Here is a 23,020-nt window from a genome sequence, read left to right on the forward strand (position 1 = left end):
GGATATTCCACCGGGCGGCATCTTCAATCCCGGTAATTGAGAAACTGCGTTTGTATTGAAATACGTTATCTCGTCCGAGTAAGAATAATTTGGTCGGCCGGTCTACTCCGGTGAACGATAAGAGAGGCAAAAGATACGAATTAATTACTTCGATATCCTCTCGAGAAAGCGGAGTTCAAATTCCTCTGGGACAGCAGTTTATCATGATTACCTTTAGTCCTTTGGACCTTAGTCTGGGATTAAGAGGGATGATTGAGTAGTCCACGAGGAGCCTCGGCATTATATGAAAATATCCTGTCATCCTGATTTGTACGCGGCAACACGCGGATTCGTCGAGATTAAAGTGAAGAAATTGAGAGAAGGATGGAAGTAACGACCTAAGATTCTCGAGGAAAGAAGAACGGCAAACGAGAGATAACGAGGAGCATACAGGAGGAAGTAACTCTAGCTCGGTATTGTGAAAGGTGACTCGAAGGTAGTAGCAGCAGCAGCATCAAAGTGGAATATATGCCGTAAGGACGTAAGTTTGAGGTTTGACTATCGACTAGCTGTCCGGTGACCAAACTTAGAGTCGACTTACAGCCACGAACCGTGGCATTACGTTATAGGACCCTAGAGGCGCCAGCGAGACCTTTAAAGACTGCTTTCCTTAAAGCATTAACGCCATCCTCCTAAACTCCTCTACCTTCTGTCTGGTCTTCGTTCCCTTTCTCTCCTCGCTCTCCCTCTCTCGTTCTTTATCTCGTCCAACTACAAGGAAACGATGTTTGACGTCCCTTCTCTCTTAACGGCTTGTAAGCCGTCGGTAGATCTGGCCTCTTAAGATCACAGTCGTTTTTGTGCTATTTGAACGATCTGTTTCTTACGACGTTGTCTTTCTTCCTCGGACAACGATTTATCATGCCGCGCCAAGCTCGATGACAAAGCCCAAACTAGCTAGATAATACACAGATCGCACGGTTGATCTTTAAAAAGTTTATTATCTTCCTACCGCTGCTACGATTCGTATTATTCACTATTTTTCCGACGACGTGAAATCGTTAATTTCGATGAAGTGCACGGTTTAGCAAAGGCTGTATTTAACGTTTTATCGCCCCCTCAACGAGGTTAGAATTAATAAAGCTCATATATCTCGGCAGGCTCGCGAACTCGTTTCATCGCGAGACTCTTTCCACTTTTGATTAATCGTCCTCTATAATGAATGAACTTGCGGTATATGCTTGTGCGTTGTTCTTCGTTTTCTCGGTTCCGAAATATTTACTTACGTCGGATTTCATTCGTCGATCTTATCTCCGCGTTACAAAAAACCAAATGTCAATAGAATTTAGCGACGAAAAATAAATCTTTCTTTCTCTTTTCTTTCGGAACGTTTAGGAATACGATAATAAGTCGAGCTTTGTCCTGTTTTAACATTCGATCAAAAGTGTTCGTCGTTTCGGAACATTAATGTATCAGCATGATAATGGATCGAAAAGAGAAAGATGTATATTTACACACGCAGATGCAGACTCACAGACACACACACATATATAACGGAGGAAAGTGAGAAAGACAAAATACACGCGCGTGGAAAGACTTTAACCAAGATTGAGTAGCTCGCAAAAAGTTGGTTTCGTGCGGCTCGCTGACTTAATGTTCGGTATTATGCTCGCTGATGGATGCCGCTCGTTAATTTTATAATTTCGTTGCCGGCTGCCTTTGGATACGCGCGTTATGAACGATCCGACGCGAAACAAAAGAAATAAGAAATAAGGAAGGAAGGAAGGAAGGAAGGAAGGAAGGAAGGAAGGAAGCGAGCATAGAGAGAAAAAGAGAGAGAGAAAGAAAAAAAATAGTAAAAAGAGAAAGCGTTCGAGAGTATAGCAAAACTAACGTAGTTAGAACGAGAAAAGATAGAGCAAAAAGAAAAGAGAAGAGAAACAAGAGGAAAAGAGAAAGGTAGAAGGAAAGGCCGGAGGATGATTGGCTGCTGGGGCTACCACTGCTCCTGGATACTAATATCTCCGGCTAGGTGGGATATACTCTTACAAATTGTCTGCTACTACCTCGTGGAAGGGTGTGCGCGAGGGGGATTTGTCTCCATTAAAGGGATTGAGGTTTTGTCGTACTCCACTTCTACTTCTTCGCGTTTCTCTCTCTCTCTCCTTCTTCTCTTTTCTATCCACCAGCATCGCCTCCACTACTACCATCCCTTCCTCAAGTTCTCTCTCTCTCTCTCTCTCTCTCTCTTTTCCTTTCTTTTTCCCTTCTTTTTACCAACCTTTTTCTTTCTTTCTCCCTCCTTCTCTTCTTTCCGCTAGACGCCAGATTGGAAGACGAATCTTTTGCCAGCAACAGGATTTTCTGTGGATTCACCTTCGAGTAAGTGCGTGCAAACGTCTCGCTCTTTTTTCTTATCTCTTTCTCTTTCCCTTTGTCCATCGACTCCCGTCAAACACCGCGAATGTCTCTAATGGCGTTTCATTTTCTTCTTTTTCCTGTCCCTTCCTTCTTTTCTACTCGCCCATCCCTCTTCTTAGCCTTCTTTCTATCTCTCGTTTCTCCTTCCCTTTTCTTTTTCTTTTTTGCGCTTCGAAGAACAACGAAGAATAATTTAGGAGATCACTGGGTCGTTCGGACGAAGGAGCGTGACTTTCACTCGATATTGTTTCACGTAGTTCTTCGTTTGGAAACGACTGAAAAGGATAAAAAAGAAACGGGTCTGGGTAAAGCGACCGATCGACTTGATCTATTGTTTCCACCTCTCTGAAATCGGGTCAACTTCATTTTACAGAGAATATAGGCTGGCTCCTTCTTTATTCAAACGATGGAAGACGAGGAGAATAAAAGTCTCCTTGATGGTTAAGCTTTCGGAAAACATACTTTCCTTCCTCTTTGTGAAAAGTATTCATGGGAAAGGAAGAAGAAAAGAATAATATTTAGGAGTTTCCGCAACTATCTTGCGTTTCTTGTTTGTTGTTTGCTTGTTTGTACGATATAACGAATGTCGTCATGCGAAACGTATGCGATTTCGTCGGATCGAGAAAGTAAACGGAGAAGGATGAGAAAGAAAAAGGTTCTGATAAATCGACGCATTTTCTTGAGCCGGACGGTGGCTGCAAGTATGACTGTGTCATAAATTCAAAAGATCTTATTACCCGGAAGATCTCAATGCGCGTCATAATGGAAGATAATATTGGGACTCGTTCCAACCCATTGTACTCGATGGCCCGTTGCGTATCGGTGAAACGTAGTGTGCGCGGCGACTCCATCAAAAATATACATAACACACACATATATATATATTTATATCCTTTCTTCTCGTTCCGACTCATCCACGGCGCCACCGAATATTTGTCGGTGTCTCCGGCACGCACTTTCCCTAACGACGAACTTCTCTCCCTCATCTACGTAAACGATAACTCTAGATCGATCTCTCGAATACGAATTCGTTCTATCGTGAAATCGTAATTTCGACGACGATTTTCACAAAGTTCAGACTAGAACGAGCGGATACGTCTATGAGGATCCGGAGTATTTATCTGTAAGATAGAATCGAAAAAGAATTGATTCGACGATAGCTCGATATCTTTTTCGTATCTCTTTGGTTGTGATAACTATATCCTTTAATCATAGAATTACGAGAATTGGCCTTTACCCTGTGGTTGGGTATAATCTATGGGTAAATTTACTCGAGTTACTTTTAGAATCGGTTGAAACGCGATTATACATTACTCGATGATTTTTTCGTTCGGTCGATTAAATATTTGTTTCATCGAGGTCTGCTTTTACAGAGATATCGTGTGACGGGAGGTGAGAATATATATATATATATATATATATATATATACACGCGCGCGCGCACACGCACACATACACGCGCGTGGTCTCGTTTTTCTATATTCGGTAAGGTAACGTAGAAGAAAAAGGGTAGATAGAGAAGGAAGGACCTCGCGAGTAAGGGAGAAAAGAAATTAGACGGGGAGCGAAAAAGGAGAAACGATATAACAGGATTGAAAGAACAAGGAAGAAGAAGTTTAGGAATGGCAAAGGAAGAACGTGAAAAGAATGGAGAAACAAGAGCGGAAGCTCCGAAAGAAAGAAAGTGGAAAACGCCTGGCGTACAAGTTGGGTGAGAGAGGACGGCCAAAGGACGGTTAGAGGATGAGGTCCTGTGGGGACGGAAGGAGGTCGGTAAAGGAGAGTAAGAGCATAAAAAGAGATGGAGATAGAGAGAGAGAGAGAAAGCTACTTCGGCAAGGATTCGAGAAATTAAACTTTACAGTCCTGCTTCTTATAATCCTGGCTAACAGCCAGAACTTCCTCGAGTCTTTACTGATTGCGAAGCTATCTTCCTGTGTGGTATTCTTTGTTATGTTCAAATGGTTGTACAGAATCGTCGAGTGGGCGAACGTAGCGTGCGTCCACTCAAAGCTTCCGGTTGCTTTTCAACCCGGCCACAAAGTGTTTTCCGTTTACGCGATTTATTTTTCCGTTGCGTTTCCGCCCGCAAATTTACGAACGGAGTCGAGATTTTTTTGTCTCGGTAAAACAAAGTCATAGACGAGAATAGTATGAGAAAGAAAAAATGCTATGAAAAAAAAAGGAAAAGAAAACGAAATAAAAAAAAAGAATACGTGAAAAATATTTCCAGACGAATATTTCAATTCATAATTTCTAAAAGAAAAGTCTCCGAGATCGTAATTCAGCTCGTACGCGATTATACATGCACGACCGCAGTCTTCGCTCGGTTCGTTTTGAGGAACTTCGCGAAGGGATAGAGAGGGAGACAGAGAGAGAGAGAGAGAGAGAGAGAGAGAATATTTCTTTTCCTTTTTTTTTAAGAACTCTTGCTAAAAGTAAAACGTAAAAATAAGGACAAAGACGAAATCGTAAGTACGTCCAACGATATCGAAGAGTCTTTCGATCGAAGCTGATATAGCTAAACTCGTGAACGGTTTAGCCCGCTCGCTCCGAAGCTGGCGAGGACGTTAATTCGAAAGGACGAAGCGTAATGAGCCGGTCGAGCGACGATAAGCGTCTTTTCCTTTTCCAGCCGTTCCCCAGCCACGGAGGGGCCGAAAGTGGAAAAGTAAAAGTCCCAAATCCCGTACGCAACTTTAAATTAAAGCAGTTCCTTCCACCGAGCCACTCGGCTTCCCTTCCACTTAGCATTCCTCGAACAAGCTCGACCTCGGGCGCACCATTTCCAACGTCACGGCCTTCGTCGTCCTCGGGGAACGCGTCAAGGAAAAGCCGGTAAAGAAGGAATGCTCGGAGGGCGAAAGGCCAACCGCGAGAAAAGAGTTTCTACGTTTCTTACTCTTTCCCTATCTCTGTCTGTCCGTCTCTCATTCTCTCTCTTTCTCGCCACTTAACCGCAATGAAAAATGCTTTTCTATCTCTCGAGCGGTCATCCGAGACCACTCGGTGATCAATTTACACGAGATTTACGTTTCTCTCATTTATACTTGCGCTCGTTCATAAATCTGACATTTGAAACTTAAAAATATAAGTGCGAGAGGGTCGTTAAAATTTGTCGATCGAGTAATCTCTCTCGAGCGACTTTTATATCTCCTTAAGAAAATTTTTTCTTCGATAACACGTTCGTGCGAACTTAATGATTCCGACCGTCCAGCCTTCGATAAAAGCTCTTAGGCCGTGCTAGTCGTTGTCGTCCTCGTTGTCATTAAAATGAAGTCGCTAAATCGTTAGGGAGCCTCCGTTGGAACAGGTCCGTGGACACTGTAAGAGCTTCGAGCTAAAGACCCAGCGGTTTATGTAAATAAGCCAAAGTCAAGTTTAAAGTTAAATAGGACGTACGATCGATAAGTACACGAGGAAAGGAAATTAGAGAGATATATCGTTCTAAAAATACGTCGGAGATAGGAATTCCTAGGTTCTCCCAGGTAAAGCAACGCTAGCTATGAATACAAGAAAAATATAGAAAGGGAGAGAGGGAGAGAGAAAGCAAAGAATGGAAGTAAGAACTTTTTCCAAGGAGTCGTAGTTCGTTCTCCATGTACTACTTATCATCTCAAATGCATTCAATGTAAACTTTGGACTCGTAAGCAAGAGCCGCAAGAAGCAGCAGTCGAATATCCTGCAAGTTGCGGCACGATGTCGCGCACAAAAAGCAAGATTAAAGTCGAGCTCGGGCAAGTGGATTCACGAATATCTTACGTCTGCGGTGAATATGCTTCCTTTGTCTAGAAATATAGAAATGCATACGATTGCGAGTCGAGTCAATTTTGTTCCCTCTTCCCCAACGTTGAAATCGCTGGGTTCAAGGAGAAAAGTGATCCGTGAGAAAAAGGAAAAGAGAGTCGACTTTGATTATTTTTCTTCAACCTAATGGTTATCGCCATTAAAATTTTCGATCGTTGATACTCGAAGAAACTGGGAAATATTTCTCGTCGAGGACACTCGTAAGAGGACGAGGAACTTGTTTCAAAGATACCGAGTTGCCGAGTTACCATTGAAATTCTACAAGTTCCTTTCGGTTAACGCGCTCGAGCGCACTTAAGCGTACCATCGAAGACGTCGCAATAATCGCTGCGTTCTACGAGTCCAATTTGGAAAGCATAATGTGGCTAATTTTCGAGAGAACGGATTGTCGGGAGAACGATCACGAACACGTCCCCGTTGTAAATCGACGTGACGCAAAGGTGAGTGCCGAAGATGGAACGACGACTCTAAGTTTGTGACTTGGCTAACCACCAAAGTCGTTCGAGGTAGGAACTAGCAGGGTAAACCGATGAAACTTACCACGAATATACCTTACACCAGAGTTTGGATAGATCTTTGTCCAGACTATCGGTGACAAGAAAGAGAAGTTAATGCGTTGGAGAAATTCATTGACTTTGTTCGAGTTTACGATAATTTTGTATATTTTCGTACGCGAGATTACGCGTAATGCGCTTTGCATTGGTATATTCGTAATATGTATAATTTCTATAAAATAATACCTGCATTATCCCAATTATTATTAGCATTATGGAACGCGATGGAATTTTGAAACGTGTCGAGTATTCGCTCGGTGGAAGAGTATATCGTTCGTAGGGCAAATAAAGATTGATTCTCGTATCGATCGTAACATCGGTTTTTAGACCATTTTTATCTCTTTTGTATTTTTAGCAATTACGATCCAAGATTATTGTTGCCTAGTTCGGACCGCTGCGGTATTAACTATTCAAATCGTTACACTGGATTAAACTTGCTTAATAATTCAAAACTGGTTTTGGTAATAACATCACGATTATTGGTATAATCAGGGAATTGCAAATTATGAATACCAGATTTATAACGTGAAAGAGGAATTATTACAGAAATATATCTACGATGAATCTAGAATCGATTGCCCTCGTTAAAGTATCCAAGGTTCCCTGTCATATGAGATAGAAAAAAAGAAACGGAAGAAAAGACGTGGAACGTAGTTTTTCCGCTCTCGCAAACACCGAAATAGACGTCTACGAAAACCGAGCGCAGCTTGGCGATATCCGGCGATGTGAGAGTTTCGTTTAAAGTTTTTCGTCTAATCCGCTGAAGTGCGTCGTGGAGAAAGATTCTCGTGTGTACTTCGTGGATACAGAAAATTCCGGAAGAACGAATCTCGGTGTAGAGAGAACGAAAGAAATCTCGGACGGCTGAAACAAAAACTTTGAGATGACAGGACACGAAAACGAAATCGTTTCGTGATCGTGATTTCTCTAACGAATTATTTCGTATTAAGCTTGGGCATATTTTTTCTATTCGTCTTTCTCGGACAGAAATAAATTTCCTCGATTATCGAACGATACGAGATAGCGCTTAAAAATTATTAGTTTCGCGAGAACGTCGAACGGATGTAAACGAGAAGGAAAAGAAACGATTCGAAAGCACGATATCTTATTTTTTTTTTTTTTCTTTTCTTTTCCTATTTTATCGAGAGAAACAGATAATGGCGGTACAGAGGGATAACGCGAGCTCTCGAATCGAGTCGGTCGACGTGCGATAGAGCAGAGGATGTGACGGATAAATAGCAAGCGAGGTGGATTCTATGCTAGTCCTCGAGACAGCTCCGACGTTCGAGTTTGCTCAAAGGGTGGCTTTCGTTCCTTTGAAAAGAGCGAGGCACCGTCTTGCGCTCGAATGCCGCTCTACTTAAGAACGATTAATAGTGCTGCGTGATTAATGATAAGGTCTACTTCTGCGTAACGAGTAACGGGATATCGATTTGCGAGCGCGATGAAAGCCATCGAGAGGAGATTCCTGAATAATTTTCTCGAGGATTAATGAAGATCGCAGTCTGTAGGTGACAATCAGAAACGATACATTCGACGAGCTTATTAATAATTGAAAGAAAATAACGACACGTTTAAGAATCCCATTACAAACTTATAATTCGTTTCTTCGACCGCGCGTAAGATCCGTACGCCGCGAGACGTGTAAAATTATTGATAACGCGAATTCGTATCTTGAATTTGTCTATTATCGTAAGAAATCTAAAAAGCGATTGTTCCGAAGCGGCTGCTTTGAAAGGTAACACACTCCTTGTTAGTTTAAAAGCGGCTCGGTTTACGAATTGGTTGAAAAGTTGATGGGACGACGCGATGGAGCTACGCTAAGTATCGTCAACTAAGTGAAACACGAGATGCAACTTATACGGATCGAAACTTTTCCCAACTATCTCACGTTCTCCGCTTGCATAAACAACGTGTCGCGAAAGACTGTTTCCTGCGAAGCCAATGTGTGTTCTCTATGTACGATGTGTGCACGTGCACGACAGTGGTTGTGATACTTTAGGTAAACTTCCGTTCTCTCGGAGTGGACTTTTCTTAGGGAACAATAAAAGTTTTTGGTCCAGGACGCAAGCTCGACGTAATTCTCGACTAATGTCTCTTACTTATCACGTTCTCGTGCCATTTTTTCGTTAAACGATCGACCTTGCGAAATGTTCCATTCTTGTCTCCAATCTCTTCGGACCGATCGTTTACACCGCCGAATTTCGTTCCGGTCGTTTTCTAGGATACCTTCTTATCCCTCACGGAGAACATAGGGTAAGGGAAGAAAACGGTTTGGAGAGCAACGAAGTAACCACGCTTTGACGATCGAACGAAATTCGAGTTGTATGAAGACGTGTTCGTAAGAGGGTAGACTATGGCGGAAATCGAAATTCGATTCTTGCGCGTTATCGAATCGATTCTTATACGGTATAAACGTAGGTTGGGTCAAAGGAATGATCCCACTTGCTAACTTCGAGAGCTTAAAATTTTACGAAAACGTGCGATAAATTCCGTTCGCGCTTTATTTTTCTTTCGACTTTATTCCTACTTTTGTTTTATTGAAATTTTCAGTTTACACCGACGAGGCATTAGTATCTCGTCCGGGTACCATTAACCAGGAAACTTTAATTACGCCGCGGTTACGTTGATTTTCATAATGTTATTTAATATCTCCTCCATTGTAGAAACATGCTTTATATCGAACGTTTCGTGAATTAATTATCTCGTATCATTAAACGTTTCACAACCACAAAACCACCGCAGCTTTTTAGCGATGGTCTTCCACGAGAGAATAAAAGAGACAAAGAGAGAAAGAGAGAGAATGCAAACATAGTAAAATACCGATACACGGGAAATACACGATAAAATGACGTATGGTTTTACGAGAGAGACATTTACTTTATTACGAAGTAACGTGATTCGCAAAGGTAGCGGCGTCAATTTAATTATAATTCTCTTTGACGCCATTTCTATCGCTCGACAATTTTCTCCGTATGACGACGCGTAAGCGAATTTTAAATAGAAAAGTATTCCTTTGATCTAAACTCTTCTCTTGTATCGTCGCAACTACGACGCGTTGTCTTTCTCATTGTTTCGAAACGTCAAGTATCGCGATCCGAACGTCGATTCAAAAACAAATACTTCCCGATGGACACTTTCGAGATTCCAATATATCGCTCTTAAACATTTTTCTCCGATCGTAAATGACAGTTTTCCTGCGAAAAAAAAGAAACAAAAAGGACATCGACGAGGGAAGGACTGCACTATTTTCAATCGAGGACACTTGAGCACGAGCAAGCGACACTTTCCTTCCGTTCCTTTGACATCGAACTTTTCACGTATCTCTCGTATCTTTCGTAATCCCTCTCTGTCTCTCCCTCTTTCTCTCTTTCCCTTTCTCTGCGCCTTTCTCTTTCTTTCTCTCTTTACGGTGATTACATCTACGTGAGCGTTCGATCGTATCTCTTCTCAAAGTGTACCTCTTTTATATAATCCGTACACGATTGTTAATTATATTACAAAAGGAATGCAATCTATTTTATATAAAGTTTTCAGAGATAATAAAAAAAGAAAAAAAATCTGTCGAAGAGCCACGATATGAATATAATGTTCCTGCAACATATCGAATTAAATTTCTCCATCCGCTATATATATGTGTGTGTGTGTGTATGTATGTGGGTGCGTATGCCGGATGTTTTGTTTTATTTACATCGCATTTGTTTAACTACGGCACATTAATATAATTAATATAATAAGATGTCATATCCTCATTATCCTGTTATCGATCGATCGACAAGTAAAAAGAACGAACGATCTCTTTGTCCCGTCTCTTTTCGCTCGTACGATTCAAATCAAAGGATGGGCATTCATTATGACGTAAACCGAATGAAATTTGCTTTATGTGGAATAATTAATTGAAAATTTGGGGAATATTGTAAAGTTTTCTTTTTCGGAAACAAGATATCTCTACCAATTCAACGGTACTCGCATATTGTAATGTTTACTTTGGAGTGGTTGTATCAACGAAGAGCTGCCATTGGTGCTACTATTTGGTCTGTGCCGGGCATCTGCACTCGCGTAGTAGCTTTACTCATCCCCTTTTTAACGTACTACAGAGTAAATCGAACCCTTTCGTATTATTTCATCATTTATTCATACGTCGCGTCCATCGGTTCTACGAATTACGATAAGTACATCTGCTTTAATTATTCTCGAGAATTATTAACGAGGAAAAAAAAAGAAGATAAGAATGAAAAATAAAAAACGATAGCAGATTGATCGAACTCGTTTCGTTCCTCATTAGCAAATTTATTTGAAGAATACTGAACTGATGAAAGTGATTGAAGTAATTCTGTCAAATGTTTGTCGTTGTTACGTGTTTTAACTCCACTGAATGGACAAAAGTACGATCTACAGATCGGAACGACGGAGATCCTAGCGGATCGTTAGTAAAAATCGTACTCGCGCGATATACGTCATCGTATCTCTTGTATATGTCAACGATAAAAACCAAAGTGAAAATAGCAACGAGCGTTTGCCCTTTCTCCCGAAGCATCGACGTAGAAATTTCGATCTCCGGTTGCGGAAAACGTGAAAAAGCGGCAGTGGGTCGGGACATTAATTTACGATTACATCGAGGTAATCGAGTTAAATTTTGCACAATGGCGAACGAATACCAAGCGCTCAGAGATCCATACGTCGTCTACTGTCATCAATTTTACAGGTGCAGGTGACGTTTACAATTCGCGCGGATTAATTATTCCGACGATTCTGAGGATTTTGACGTATTCTATTCTTGAGGTTAACGACACCACACCGAGGATGAGTTTTACGCTCGTTATGAATGTCTACTCGTGTGTCAAACCAATGACAAATTTAATATCGATTAAAATGAATAGTATCAAATTATTTAAATTAAAACGAATAGTTTGAACGAAATGATTCGACATGTGAAAATATATTTTTCAATTTCGCGAAAGATAAAATACGATTCCTTCGAACGAAAATTAAAATAAAAAAATGTTATCATTTTAGAGAGATACGATATTCCGAAAGCGATACGCGTGTCATCGAAAAAGGTATGTGGTATGAGATAGATATATATGTACATATATACATATATATATATATATATATATATATATATATATACACACGAGTGATATTAATTGGAATGAAAAGAGGAAGAGAGAGTGGCGTAAGAGGGCTACGGAAGACGAGAGAGAGAGAGAGAGAGAGAGGGAGGAGGGTTTTCTCGGAGCGATCAATAGACCGAGGAAGGGCCGTGGAAGCGCGACCGGCGACCAACTCTGTCTGGGCATCGATCCTCGCGTGTGCCACGTATACGCGACTACTTTCTCTCTCCTTCGCTTCCCCCTCCAGCACCTTCCCTCAAGCTTCTCTAGCTCTCTTCGATAACCGACTGCTCGATAGACGTTTTGATGGTTCCACCTATTCACCTGTCCGTCTTGTTTTTATGTAAATCAGCCTGGATTTACTTGGTCTTTTCTTCGATTACTTTGCCATCGAACTAGACACGATCCATCGAATCATTCAAATTTTACGAAAACGATATTCAATTCTCCGCTTAGCAATTTCTGCCGTTGATATATTTAATTTATTTGATCAACGGACGAACGGAACTTCTTTTTCTCCTTCATTTATCATCGACGAATATTACACTTCCTACGATTAATCGATAAACCATGCAGTGTGCTGAGAACGAATAACAGACACGTACGATCTGTTGAATTATTCCCTTACCTTTACTACTACCGGTAGTTTTGTCGCGCAGAACGTTGATCTGATGCACTCGACCAAACTCCTCGAACAACGTTCGGAGATCGTTCTCGTCCATGTCGTGAGGTACTTGTCCTACAAACATCTTTATATTGTCTGGATCCGGCTGCTCCACGCTGTTATTGTTCATTATGCTGTAACACCAAAAATAAGACCCGTTAGGTGACCATCGAAGTTCGTACAATTATGTTATTAAAGTACACGTTGCATTGTTCCGCGCACGATCGACGAATTTTATCCCGCGATTTATCGCTCGAAAAAATAAAGTTCATTTGGATCGAGCAGCCCATCGAAATATATTTTTCTCGTAGTTAACTTTGATTACGATTCGATCGATCACGGCACGGTTTAATGTCAAATTTTTACATTAACGTAGTCGCAACGGAATCGAAGTCGCGTATAATTCAGTATATCGCTGGTGCGTATACGGGCAAATGACTGCGTTCTGTTTGATTATCGCGTGTACATATTTGACCGTTTTCACCCTCGTACATACATATCTGCTTTGAAAACTTACGCGTTCCGCTTTCGGTTTGTTCGCGTTGATTTGTCGCAAACCGTTCGCGTTTTACACGCTATACCATACAAGAGAACTCGATCTCGCGAAACTTTCCCTCTGTATCTTTCAAACCTTATTATGCTACTATTCCTCGAGAGCCACTGTTATTATTTCGCCACTCCTAATACCGTTTGGCCACGTACGAGTTGACCTTAATTTTCTCCTCTCTCGTCGTCATCAATCGATTCCGCATTAATTTCCAATCGAAGGGAACGCGATGATATCGTGTCGTGTTTAAACTATCGTACTTTCTCATATAGATCATACATATAATATCGCCGGCTGTGTATAATTATATTCGTTAATTAACAAATTTTATATGTGATTTCGTCAAAATTATTCGCACTTTTCTGATCAAAGTTATATAATATTAAAAAGATCGCTACGATTTCTTTCTTAATCGTCTCGTTTGAAAAAAGTATTCGTTTCAACGATATCGAATGATCTATCTTTCTTCTTCGAATCGAGCTTTAGACTTTGCTGATACGTCGTTCCTTCCGATCGGCATTTGCCCCAATCCTCTAACAAACGAGATGCTTGAAATAAAATAATTAAATGCCGATGGGACAAGACGGACGTAAAAAAATTACAAATGGATTAAATTTAAAATATTCTCGTTTGTTAAGTTGTTACGAGGTCTAAGAGTATAACATTATCCTAGCAATTACTTTACAAATCGATGAGAATAAGGAGAATAAGAGGATCGATGGACGGGCACACGTTGCATTTTTTTTTTTCTAACTTCCTTCGAACCGCGATACAAGCAGCAACACGAGGAGGACGTTAGCGCGCGGTTAACCAGTCGGCATGAGTTATGAGCATCGTTGAGTGAGGGTCGGTTATATGAGCGGAAGGCATTACCATTTCACGCTACGGACGCGAGAGTTTGTTGCGCCGTAAAATCGCGCCTCCATGAAGCTCACCGTTAAAATACTGAACCGATGAGCATCGCTTCGTCGCTCGTCGTTCCTTCTGTCGCCTCGATAAATTACGTAACTTCAAAGTTCTTCTTTCGTTTGCTTCATCCTACTTCGCCGTTTCAAGTTTTTTTCTTGTTGCTTTTTTGTTTTATTTTTTATTATTTTTTTTTTTTTTTTATTTCAGAAGTACGTCCAACTTTTTCGAAGTTTTTCGTTACCCTCTTTGGTCCAGGACCACTGAGACTCTTTGAAGTTCTTTTTCTTAGGACTAAGAAAAGTTGCTATGCATATAGATAAACTTTAGACGAGCCCGCAATTTTTATCAGCAATAAGATACTCGATAATACAAATTATTTTCTAAGCAATCGTTCTCGATATCGTTCTTTGAGATTATCAGGAAAATTTAATTTCGTACAGAATGCCGAGAATGTGTTATGTAAAATATTGCGAGTACGAACGATACATACGTACTCGAACGTGACTCAAACAACGATTTATCAAGACTCCTAGAGTGTATCGATAGCGTCGCTCGAAGGTATGCAAAAGATGAAGCCGAAATAATAGCGGAGGCTGCTCGTAAAGCTCTCGTTCGGGGATGCCTAGAGGCTTGGCGTAGAGGCTGGGGTCTTTCCTTTCGATCGGATGGTTCCGAAAGAAAAAAGAAAGGTAGGGAGAAGAGAGAAAGAGTTGGAGAATTTCGCGAAAACGATAGAAGAAAGTTAATATTAGCTGGTGAGGTTTAAAGCGATTTTCCGCTCTGCTCGTTCCTCTCATCTTCGTCTATACTAGCAACGCGTGCGCGCGCGCGCCAGAGCGATGTCAGAAGAGAGAAAGAGAGAGAGAGAGAGAGAGAGAGAGGGAAAGAACATCGGTTTATGGAGAGCTCGAGAGGGAAGAGACCCTTGGGAGGGAAAAAGCTTTCTTCCAGTCACCTTGGTTATCCTCTTTCGGAATCAAAGGCGAGAGTACGTTAACTAATCAAAGAGCATCTGGGAGAGGGAGGGAATTGGTCAATCGAATGGTACGCTTGATAGAGACAGATCGAGACACGATCCGTAGTACCACCAATCGGCGTCGCGACGTTGGTCACGTGCCAGCGACTACATATACGCCAGCAATTCGATTGGATTAGCGAAGATATAGCGTCGAGGAAAAGGGATATCTACCTTTCTCGGGTTTAAGAGAAGATCGGTGCCGCCCTTATAGTACGTGGAATGGGCCGAAGCCAGACGGAAAGTCTTAATAACGTATAATTCGTCCAAGTAATTCGACATAGATACTTTTCAAATAGAGTATGAATGCGTTTCTAATCGCGATAAAAAATTTCACGAGATCGTAGGTACGTTTGATAACGCAAGAGTTTCACGAAATACGAGTTTCTGAGGCTAAGAACGAGGAAGGAAATCGAGCGAACGATAGTGGCAAAACGATGCAGGTGAAGTACATCAAAGGAAGGTGCTTACGACCCTATTTGTTCTCTCTTTCTCCATCTTCCATCCACATCGGCTATATCTTCGTTCATCCCACTAACCCGTAGATGTCACCTCGCATAACGCGTGTTCCCCTTAAGCTCGTGGCATAAACCTCCGTGTCGGACCGAGTAAAAGACGCTAAAAGTTCTCCTCCACTCGGAAAGTTATCCTTCGCTCGCGTCGTCTTCCTTCCTTTCTCTACTATCCTTCTTGCTATTCGACAGTATCGAAAACTCTTTAGCGAATTCCATCATTCGACGCGATCAATTTCCAGCTGACGCACGAGATACCAGTCCAAGAGTTTATTGCGATCGAAAGTGATTCGTTAGTAAACGATATTGTGGCTCGATCGATCGCGCTTTGCCATACTCCTTATAATGTCTTAATTGTTTCGCGTAAAATAATGATCGAAAGAAAGTGGCTATACGTGAGATTTCTCGGTTGATTTATCATTGGCTCCGGTTGTTCTGCCAAATTGGAACGATATCGTTTCGCTGACTAAAGCGTTTGGAACGCGTTATTATAATCGATGTCATTTTCTCCCCGCACGAAACGTTCGTAATTTAGTGGGAGCGATATACTTTTAGGGCTCGAGAGCCGATCGTTAATGGCACCAGGGGGAAGTCAGCAATGCACTCGAAGGAATATAGCCGTCGACTTAAATGAATATCGAACGCTATAGAAGCTTGTAATGGCTTCCTTCCTTTTGCTGTTGTAATTGATTGCGTCGGGTTAGTCGATGAAATAAAAAAAGGAAAAGAGGAGAGAAAAAAAGAATATACTATCTACGTACTCTCTCTTCTTCTTCTTCTTCTTCCTCTTCAATTCCGCAACGACTTCAACAAAAATATATTCGCGACCTCATTCGCATAATAGAAATTTCTTTTCCATCTTCGACGATGGTGGAAACCGTCGAGGTTATCGATTTGTTGTTTGTTAACCTTAGCACGCCTCGGGCGTACATGCGCGTCAACGATGCACCGTCTTGGGATTAACGAGAAAAGCGATTAACTTCTTTCTAGGGAGGATGTTCGGTCTTCCGTGTCGATTGGCTGAATTGGAAGGAAAAGTTGGAGAGGAGAGAGGTTATCGGTACAGTCGGCGGAGGCTGAAAAATGGTAGGAGGGCGCAAAGTTAAAGATATCCGGACCGTCCTCTCTCTTTGCCGGTGCTCCTTCGGATAATGTATGTGGCGATTCTACGAAGTTACAGGTTTCAACGAACAATGGCCCCTGGGAGTTTCGTTTCACGGCTCTCAGGATCCGCCACTTTCGAAACTTCGCCAATATTTTAAGGGACGAAGCATCAGCCGAGTTCTCTTCCGCGTACGGCCTTGCAGCGAGCTTAGACTCCTCTACGAAAAACGTTTAATAGTCTCAGGGGTCGAGTGTGTTGCAGTCGTTCCGCTCAAGACGTACGACGAAGCTATACTCGTTTATTCCTTCCGAAGGAAACTTTAACACTATCCTCCCTTTACTTCTAATAGCTTCGAGCCAATCTCCCATATTCAGCCATTTCTTCGATAACGTTTCTTTTTGGATAACGAGAGAATCGACGGATTAAAGTGTTATCACGTTGTCGATATGAAAACTCGTTTTATCGAGAAAAAAGGAAAAAAGAAGAAAAGAAAAAAAAAACAGAGAAACACATCTATATAAATCGAAAAGAGAGTATTTCTATTCCGCGCACTTCGTTATCTTCGAGGATCTCGCTTATGAAGATTTTTTCTCCGTGTAAAAATATCCTACGTAAACGTATCTATGGTACAACATCGAAGAGAAGAACGAACATTTTTATTGGATCAACTAAATCCTTTGGCTTTAGAATCGAGGACGCGTCAAACACACAGTATGAAAAGCAAAGGAATGGAACGAACGCTATAAAGCCAGGCCTGGAAAGCAATTTCTCTCGTATTATTTCCCACTAGATTCCATTGCGTACGTGCTCCTCTTTGCTAGTAAATCCATAATACATCGTTGCTTCTGTGTCTCCCCTTTCACTAGTCACCGTCTATCCTTTTCCCTTTGCTTCTCGAACGATCGAACGAAGAATAATCGTTATCTTCGTTGTATTAAAGGAAAATCAAATACGGCGAGAAAAAGATGGAATGAATAATCGATTTCTTATATCTTCTTTACCTTCTTGATTCGCGTGAATCAAAGAAGTACCCTGGGGATCGGTCCACTCGTTGACACGTAATCGTTTCTTCTTGTTCTTTTTTTTTTTTTTCTTACTTTATTTTTCTTTTTTCGCACGACTGGAATGATTTATTATCGATTATAATGGATTATTTACTTTTATTTGCATTTGTTTGTTCCTCCGCTCCGTTCTCTCGAATGGTTATTTCGAGAATCGACGCGAGAGAATAAAGAAAAGTAATGTTTTTCTGGTGCAAGTCAATCCGCTCGAGCAATAAAGCTTGAGAGTTTCATTACTAGCATCGGATTAACGATCGTACTTTTTGAATACGAGGAAATAAAAATGACTATAATCCAAAAGAGTCACCGAAGGCACGACCATTACATACGTACATATATCTGGAGGGAGGGAGAGGAAGAGAGAGAGAGAGAGAAATAGAGAAAGTCGTTCTCTTCTTGCTCGTCGTCCTCTTTGACGTCGTTTCGTTGATCTTACCGGCGTTTACGTCGTCGACGGCAGGTGACCGGCACGATTTCAAAGAGCTCTGTCGTTTCCCTTTCAAGACTTTATGCGGATAACCCTACATTACGAGATTCTGCACGTACTACCATTATACGTCGTAATTTCTTATGGAAATAGCGCGTCGTCTAACGGGGCACCATTGCCATCAAGATGCCATCCGTGGAAACCTTTTCTCCTCTACTTTATCCCTCGCTCCACAAGTTCTTCTTTCTCTTCGCTCCTATCGCGTACAGAATCCTTCAACGAGCCTCATCGATTTTAATATATTCTCACTCTCTTTAGATATCATTCTACGAATCTCGAAGTCACGGATATACGTTTGTGACTTTTCACCTTTTTATTAAATATTTTTGCTTAATAATTTAATCAATTGCGTTTACTTATTAATTTCTTTTTTACGTCGACATGGTGCAAATTTTGAACAAGCGGTATCGTCATATAATATCTACGCCAAGTTTGAAGATACAGGCGCCTATATATTTTTTGAGGCTCCTGTATACGTATAGAAAAGCTCTCACGTTTATTATACGTCCTTATATTTTGCAATAGAAATAATCGTCTTCGCTTAGAACGAGGTTGGAAAGTCGTAAAAAGAGGGGCGCCGAAGAACGAGGGGGAAGGCGATGAGAGGACGCGGAGAACGAAATAACATCGTCTTTGGAATTTAACGAGGGACAAAGGTATCGGGCGAGCTCCGGCTCTTATTCCTAGTGGTATCGCCGTCTGAAGCACCCTTGGACGCGTCCGTCAATTTCCGCGCTCGTTAGTCCGGTATTTATTCTCGTTTCTCCTCATTCACGTCATGCACCTTATACCGTGCCCTTTTCACCGCATTTGCTCGATTGATTTTAATTATTTTTCCATCCACCACCGTCGTCCCTCCCATCACTTTTTCTCCATCTCTTTTCTTTCCTCTTCTTCCATTATTTTGTAAAACGCTCTGTTGATTTTCGATATGAAGACGCTATCAATCCGAATTTTTATCGTATCTCGGTAATGATCCGAACTCGAAGATCAATGTCAGACTTGTTCGAGAAAAAGAATCGTGAAAATTCATTTAAAAAATCTCATCGAAAACACGTCGGACTAAAATCATAGGTGGTTACGTCGAGAGAACGGGCTGTCGAGAGGGGAGGGAAAGGGAGGGGAGCGGAGGTACCAGAAAGGGGAAAATTTAGTTCACCCTTCGATGACGGAGGAACAAACGAGTGTTTGTTCAGCGAGAAAAGCGTGATCAGTTACGCGAACGATTCGTTAGCCGTTCCGTTTGCCTCGTTCGCGTGTACGTTCTCGTCCGTGTGTATGCGTTTGTGTGATATAACGTCGAATTATTGATAGCGTTAAAACGCCAAATTCTATGATTCGAACGATATAAACGCGAATGTTTCTATAAAGGATTTTAAAATCGGCTGGATAAATAAGAGACCATCCGGTGAATGCTCTTAATAAGAAATAAAAAATACAATTTTTTTTCTTCACTTCGCTCTCTCTCTCTCTTTTTTTTTGGAAACAATGAGAAAAGAGTCTCCGAAGCGTGATGTAGATTGAATATTAAAATAAAATCGACGCTCGAAAAAGAGTTCCTGACGGAAATGGCATTCGTATCGGGTACGTCGATATTAGTCGAATAGCAATGTCTGTCAGTTAAATCGACAACGCATCATGCTTCTGACAGTGAAATCGCACGAAACGTACAAACTCGACCTAATTCTAGTTGCTGGTAAAACAGCAAACTCGTAAGCTCGTCGAGTTTGTCGATGGCAAACGGTCTCTCTTTTTCTCTCTTCAATTTATCCCCTCCCGTGGAAGTTACCTCGACGCTTTTCTCTCTCTCTCTCTCTTTCTCTTTCTCTTCAGTTCATCCCCTCCAACGGAGGTTACCTCGACGCTTCTCTCTCTCTCTCTCTTTCTCTCTCCCTCCACCATCCAACCCTTTAACAAGGTCCGACTCCCTTTCTAGGCTTCGTGCCCCTTCATCCTTCCTTCCTTCCTTCCTTTCTCGCTCCTTCGTAACGCGAGCGCGCGGCACAGAGTAAACGCTCTCGCTTCGACGATTAACTCGAGTTTTGAGTGTTTGCAATGCCGAGTAGGTAAACTGCATCCAGTCACGTGCGCAAGTGGGTGACTACGAGACTACGCGATTCCTCCATCCTAGGATGCATTCGGCGAGGACACTATCAACGAAATTACCTAACACTTTAGGATAGCTTAGAGTACGAGTTTCTCAAAAGCTTTGACCGATTTAGCATATGCAATATATCAAATACGCCTGAAAAGATTTAGGAATACGATAACATTACGTTCTTGTCTCTCTCTCTCTCTCTCTCTCTCTCTCTCTCTCTCTCATTTCACACAACATACACACGATTGGACCGATACAATACTCTGTTTCATATCGATAATGATTGAAAAATCAATGATCGCTAATGACTTATCCCATTCGTGGAAAATACACACACATACACACACGCAACGTTGTGAAAAAGAAATCAATCGAATGGACAAAATATCGATGCTTTATCGAAAAAAGGTCGATCCCTAATTGTTTATATTGTCTTCTTTATATAGATTCTTTGCTCGGGATCCTTCTTGTCTTTTTTGTCATGACATTTCTGTCGTCCTATCATTTTCCGTTGTTTCGCCTTTCGGATGTACAATTCCCTTCGTCCAATTTAGTCGAGATAGTTTTTGCTTCGTACTAAAGTTCTCGTTCTTTGCTCTCCTTTGCTTTTTACCAAGTGTTTTTAGCTAACAGCAAAAAGAGAAACGGCCGTTCTCTTTTTCATTCTCTTTATCTTTCTCTTGCTTGACTACAAAAGAAGTGTGGTTTTAACGTTTTACAGAAAAAAAATATATATATAAAAAAAAAGTAAAGAAATAAAATAAACTTTTTGCTCACTTTTGTACTCGACTTGTATGAAAAAACAACATTCCGGTTCCGGTTCAACACGCTTTAATTTCTCCCTTGGCGAGGGTCGATTATTCGAACTTTGAAAATAGTAATAACAACAACAACAACTATAACAATACTACTACTACTACTACTATATGCTACTATGTAGTAATAATAATAATAATGTTGACAATAATAACAATAGGCGCATTCCATAATTATGTTTAATGCAATTACGACATGATTATTAGCAATAGAACGTAATTGCAATGTTTTTGATACAAATTACCATTTTATTTAGAGACAGATCGGATGCGGAATAATAATTTAATTGAACCTTCTCTATTATTAATACATACGACATTATGTGGACATATAGAGTTTAATCCCATTGAATATCTCCGTTCTTTTTAGAAATATGGAGAAACTTTACAAAAATCGACAATAATAATTATTTTGCAGGTTAACGCGTAAAGAAGATATAATGGCCAAATAAATTTTTTTTCAACGGAATCATATTTTTAATTGCATCGGCGGATGTAACTTGAAATTCTCTACAAAAAAGAATTAATCCATGTATATTGAAAAATTATTAATTCAAGAGATATTTCACAATTATATCCTTACTGCGAAAGAAAAGTCTTTAGAGTTGATTGACACTTTAATTTCGTATATTGGCAATTATTAATAGATTTTTTATTTCTTATTTTAAATAAACAAAATGAATTTTACGTAATTATAATAAAAATTTTGATAATTTCATTATAGCCATGTTCTTATTAAGAAAGAAAAGTAAAATATTCGATTTTGAAGATTATTAACAAAATCGATTTTATTATAACAATATTATTGCAATATTTAAATAAATAAAGAATAAATTACACGTGAAAATGGCGTTGGTTTCAAGTCTCTACGACTTTTCGTTCCGAAGATATCGGCACGGAAAGATTTTCATTCATAATTCGTATAGTCAGCTGTTCGTAGTAATAGTAGTAAGGTTGCGTAAATTCTCGGAATTTATATAGGTCAGTGTGTCACTGTGCCAAATTGAATGAAATTATGTAGGTTAGTGGGTCAGTGGGTCAACGTAAACGTCTTCCATATATGAGCGAATATCTTTGGAACTAAAAGTCGTAGAGACTTGAAACAAATATCATATTAAAGGGGATAATTCGCTCTATTTTTTTAACGTATTGTTAATAATTAATTAACAATTTGTTATAAACAATTTTTTATAAACAAATTTTTGCAAATTAAATTTTGCTAAAAAATAATTCGGATTGAGACTAATGTAGAAAATTACACAAATTAATAAGTAATTAATGGGCAAATTAGTTTTTTTTTTATTAAATAAACAATTTTTTTATACTGTTAATAACAGCGTCTTCCATTTACTTGGCCATATCTCCGAAACTAAAAGTCGTAGAGACTTGAAACAAATATCATATTAAAGGGGACAATTCGCTCTACTTTTTCAACGTACTGTTAATAATTAATTAACAATTTGTTATAAACAATTTTTATAAACAATTTTTGCAAACTAAACTTTGCTAAAAAATAATTTGGATTGAGACTAATATAAAAAATTATACAAATTAATAAATAATTAATGAACAAATCAGTTTTTTTTTTTTACTAAATAAACAATTTTTTTACGTTATTAATAATAGCGTCTTCTATTTACTTGGTCATATCTCCGAAACTAAAAGTCATAGAAACTTGAAACAAACGTCATTTTAATGAGAACGGCTTTGTCTATTTTTTCAACGAATTGTTAATAACTAATTAACAATTTGTTATAAAAAATTTTTTATGAAGAAATTCTTCCGACTAAATTCATGTTTTCCCAAAAAAAAAAAAAAGAAAAAAAAAATTGAGATTGCAACTGATTTATACAATTACAAGATAAATAATTAAATAATGTTTACCGAAGAAAACAATTTTTTTCTAAATTGTTAATCATCACATCGCGT

General features: G+C 40.0%; 1 protein-coding gene and 1 long non-coding RNA gene across 38 annotated transcripts in view; one reads left to right on the forward strand and one right to left on the reverse strand.

The window, feature by feature from the left end:
- LOC122636525 overlaps nucleotides 1–23,020 on the forward strand; it is a 206,070-nt gene that overhangs the window by 95,032 nt on the left and 88,018 nt on the right. The gene's annotated exons all lie outside the window — the stretch shown is intronic.
- Nucleotides 1–23,020, reverse strand: part of LOC122636519 (CUGBP Elav-like family member 1) — a 253,063-nt gene that overhangs the window by 89,879 nt on the left and 140,164 nt on the right. For all 37 annotated transcript variants that reach the window (XR_006328970.1, XR_006328969.1, XR_006328968.1 and 34 more), the window contains one exon: nucleotides 12,507–12,676. Coding sequence is in view for 31 of the 37 variants with exons in the window: in XM_043827804.1 (XP_043683739.1) it covers nucleotides 12,507–12,676 (170 nt within the window). In the remaining 6 variants the exon portion in view is untranslated. The remainder of the gene's footprint in view (nucleotides 1–12,506; nucleotides 12,677–23,020) is intronic.

The sequence above is a fragment of the Vespula pensylvanica genome, chromosome 22, assembly GCF_014466175.1.
Source record: "Vespula pensylvanica isolate Volc-1 chromosome 22, ASM1446617v1, whole genome shotgun sequence".
Lineage (NCBI taxonomy): Eukaryota > Metazoa > Arthropoda > Insecta > Hymenoptera > Vespidae > Vespula > Vespula pensylvanica.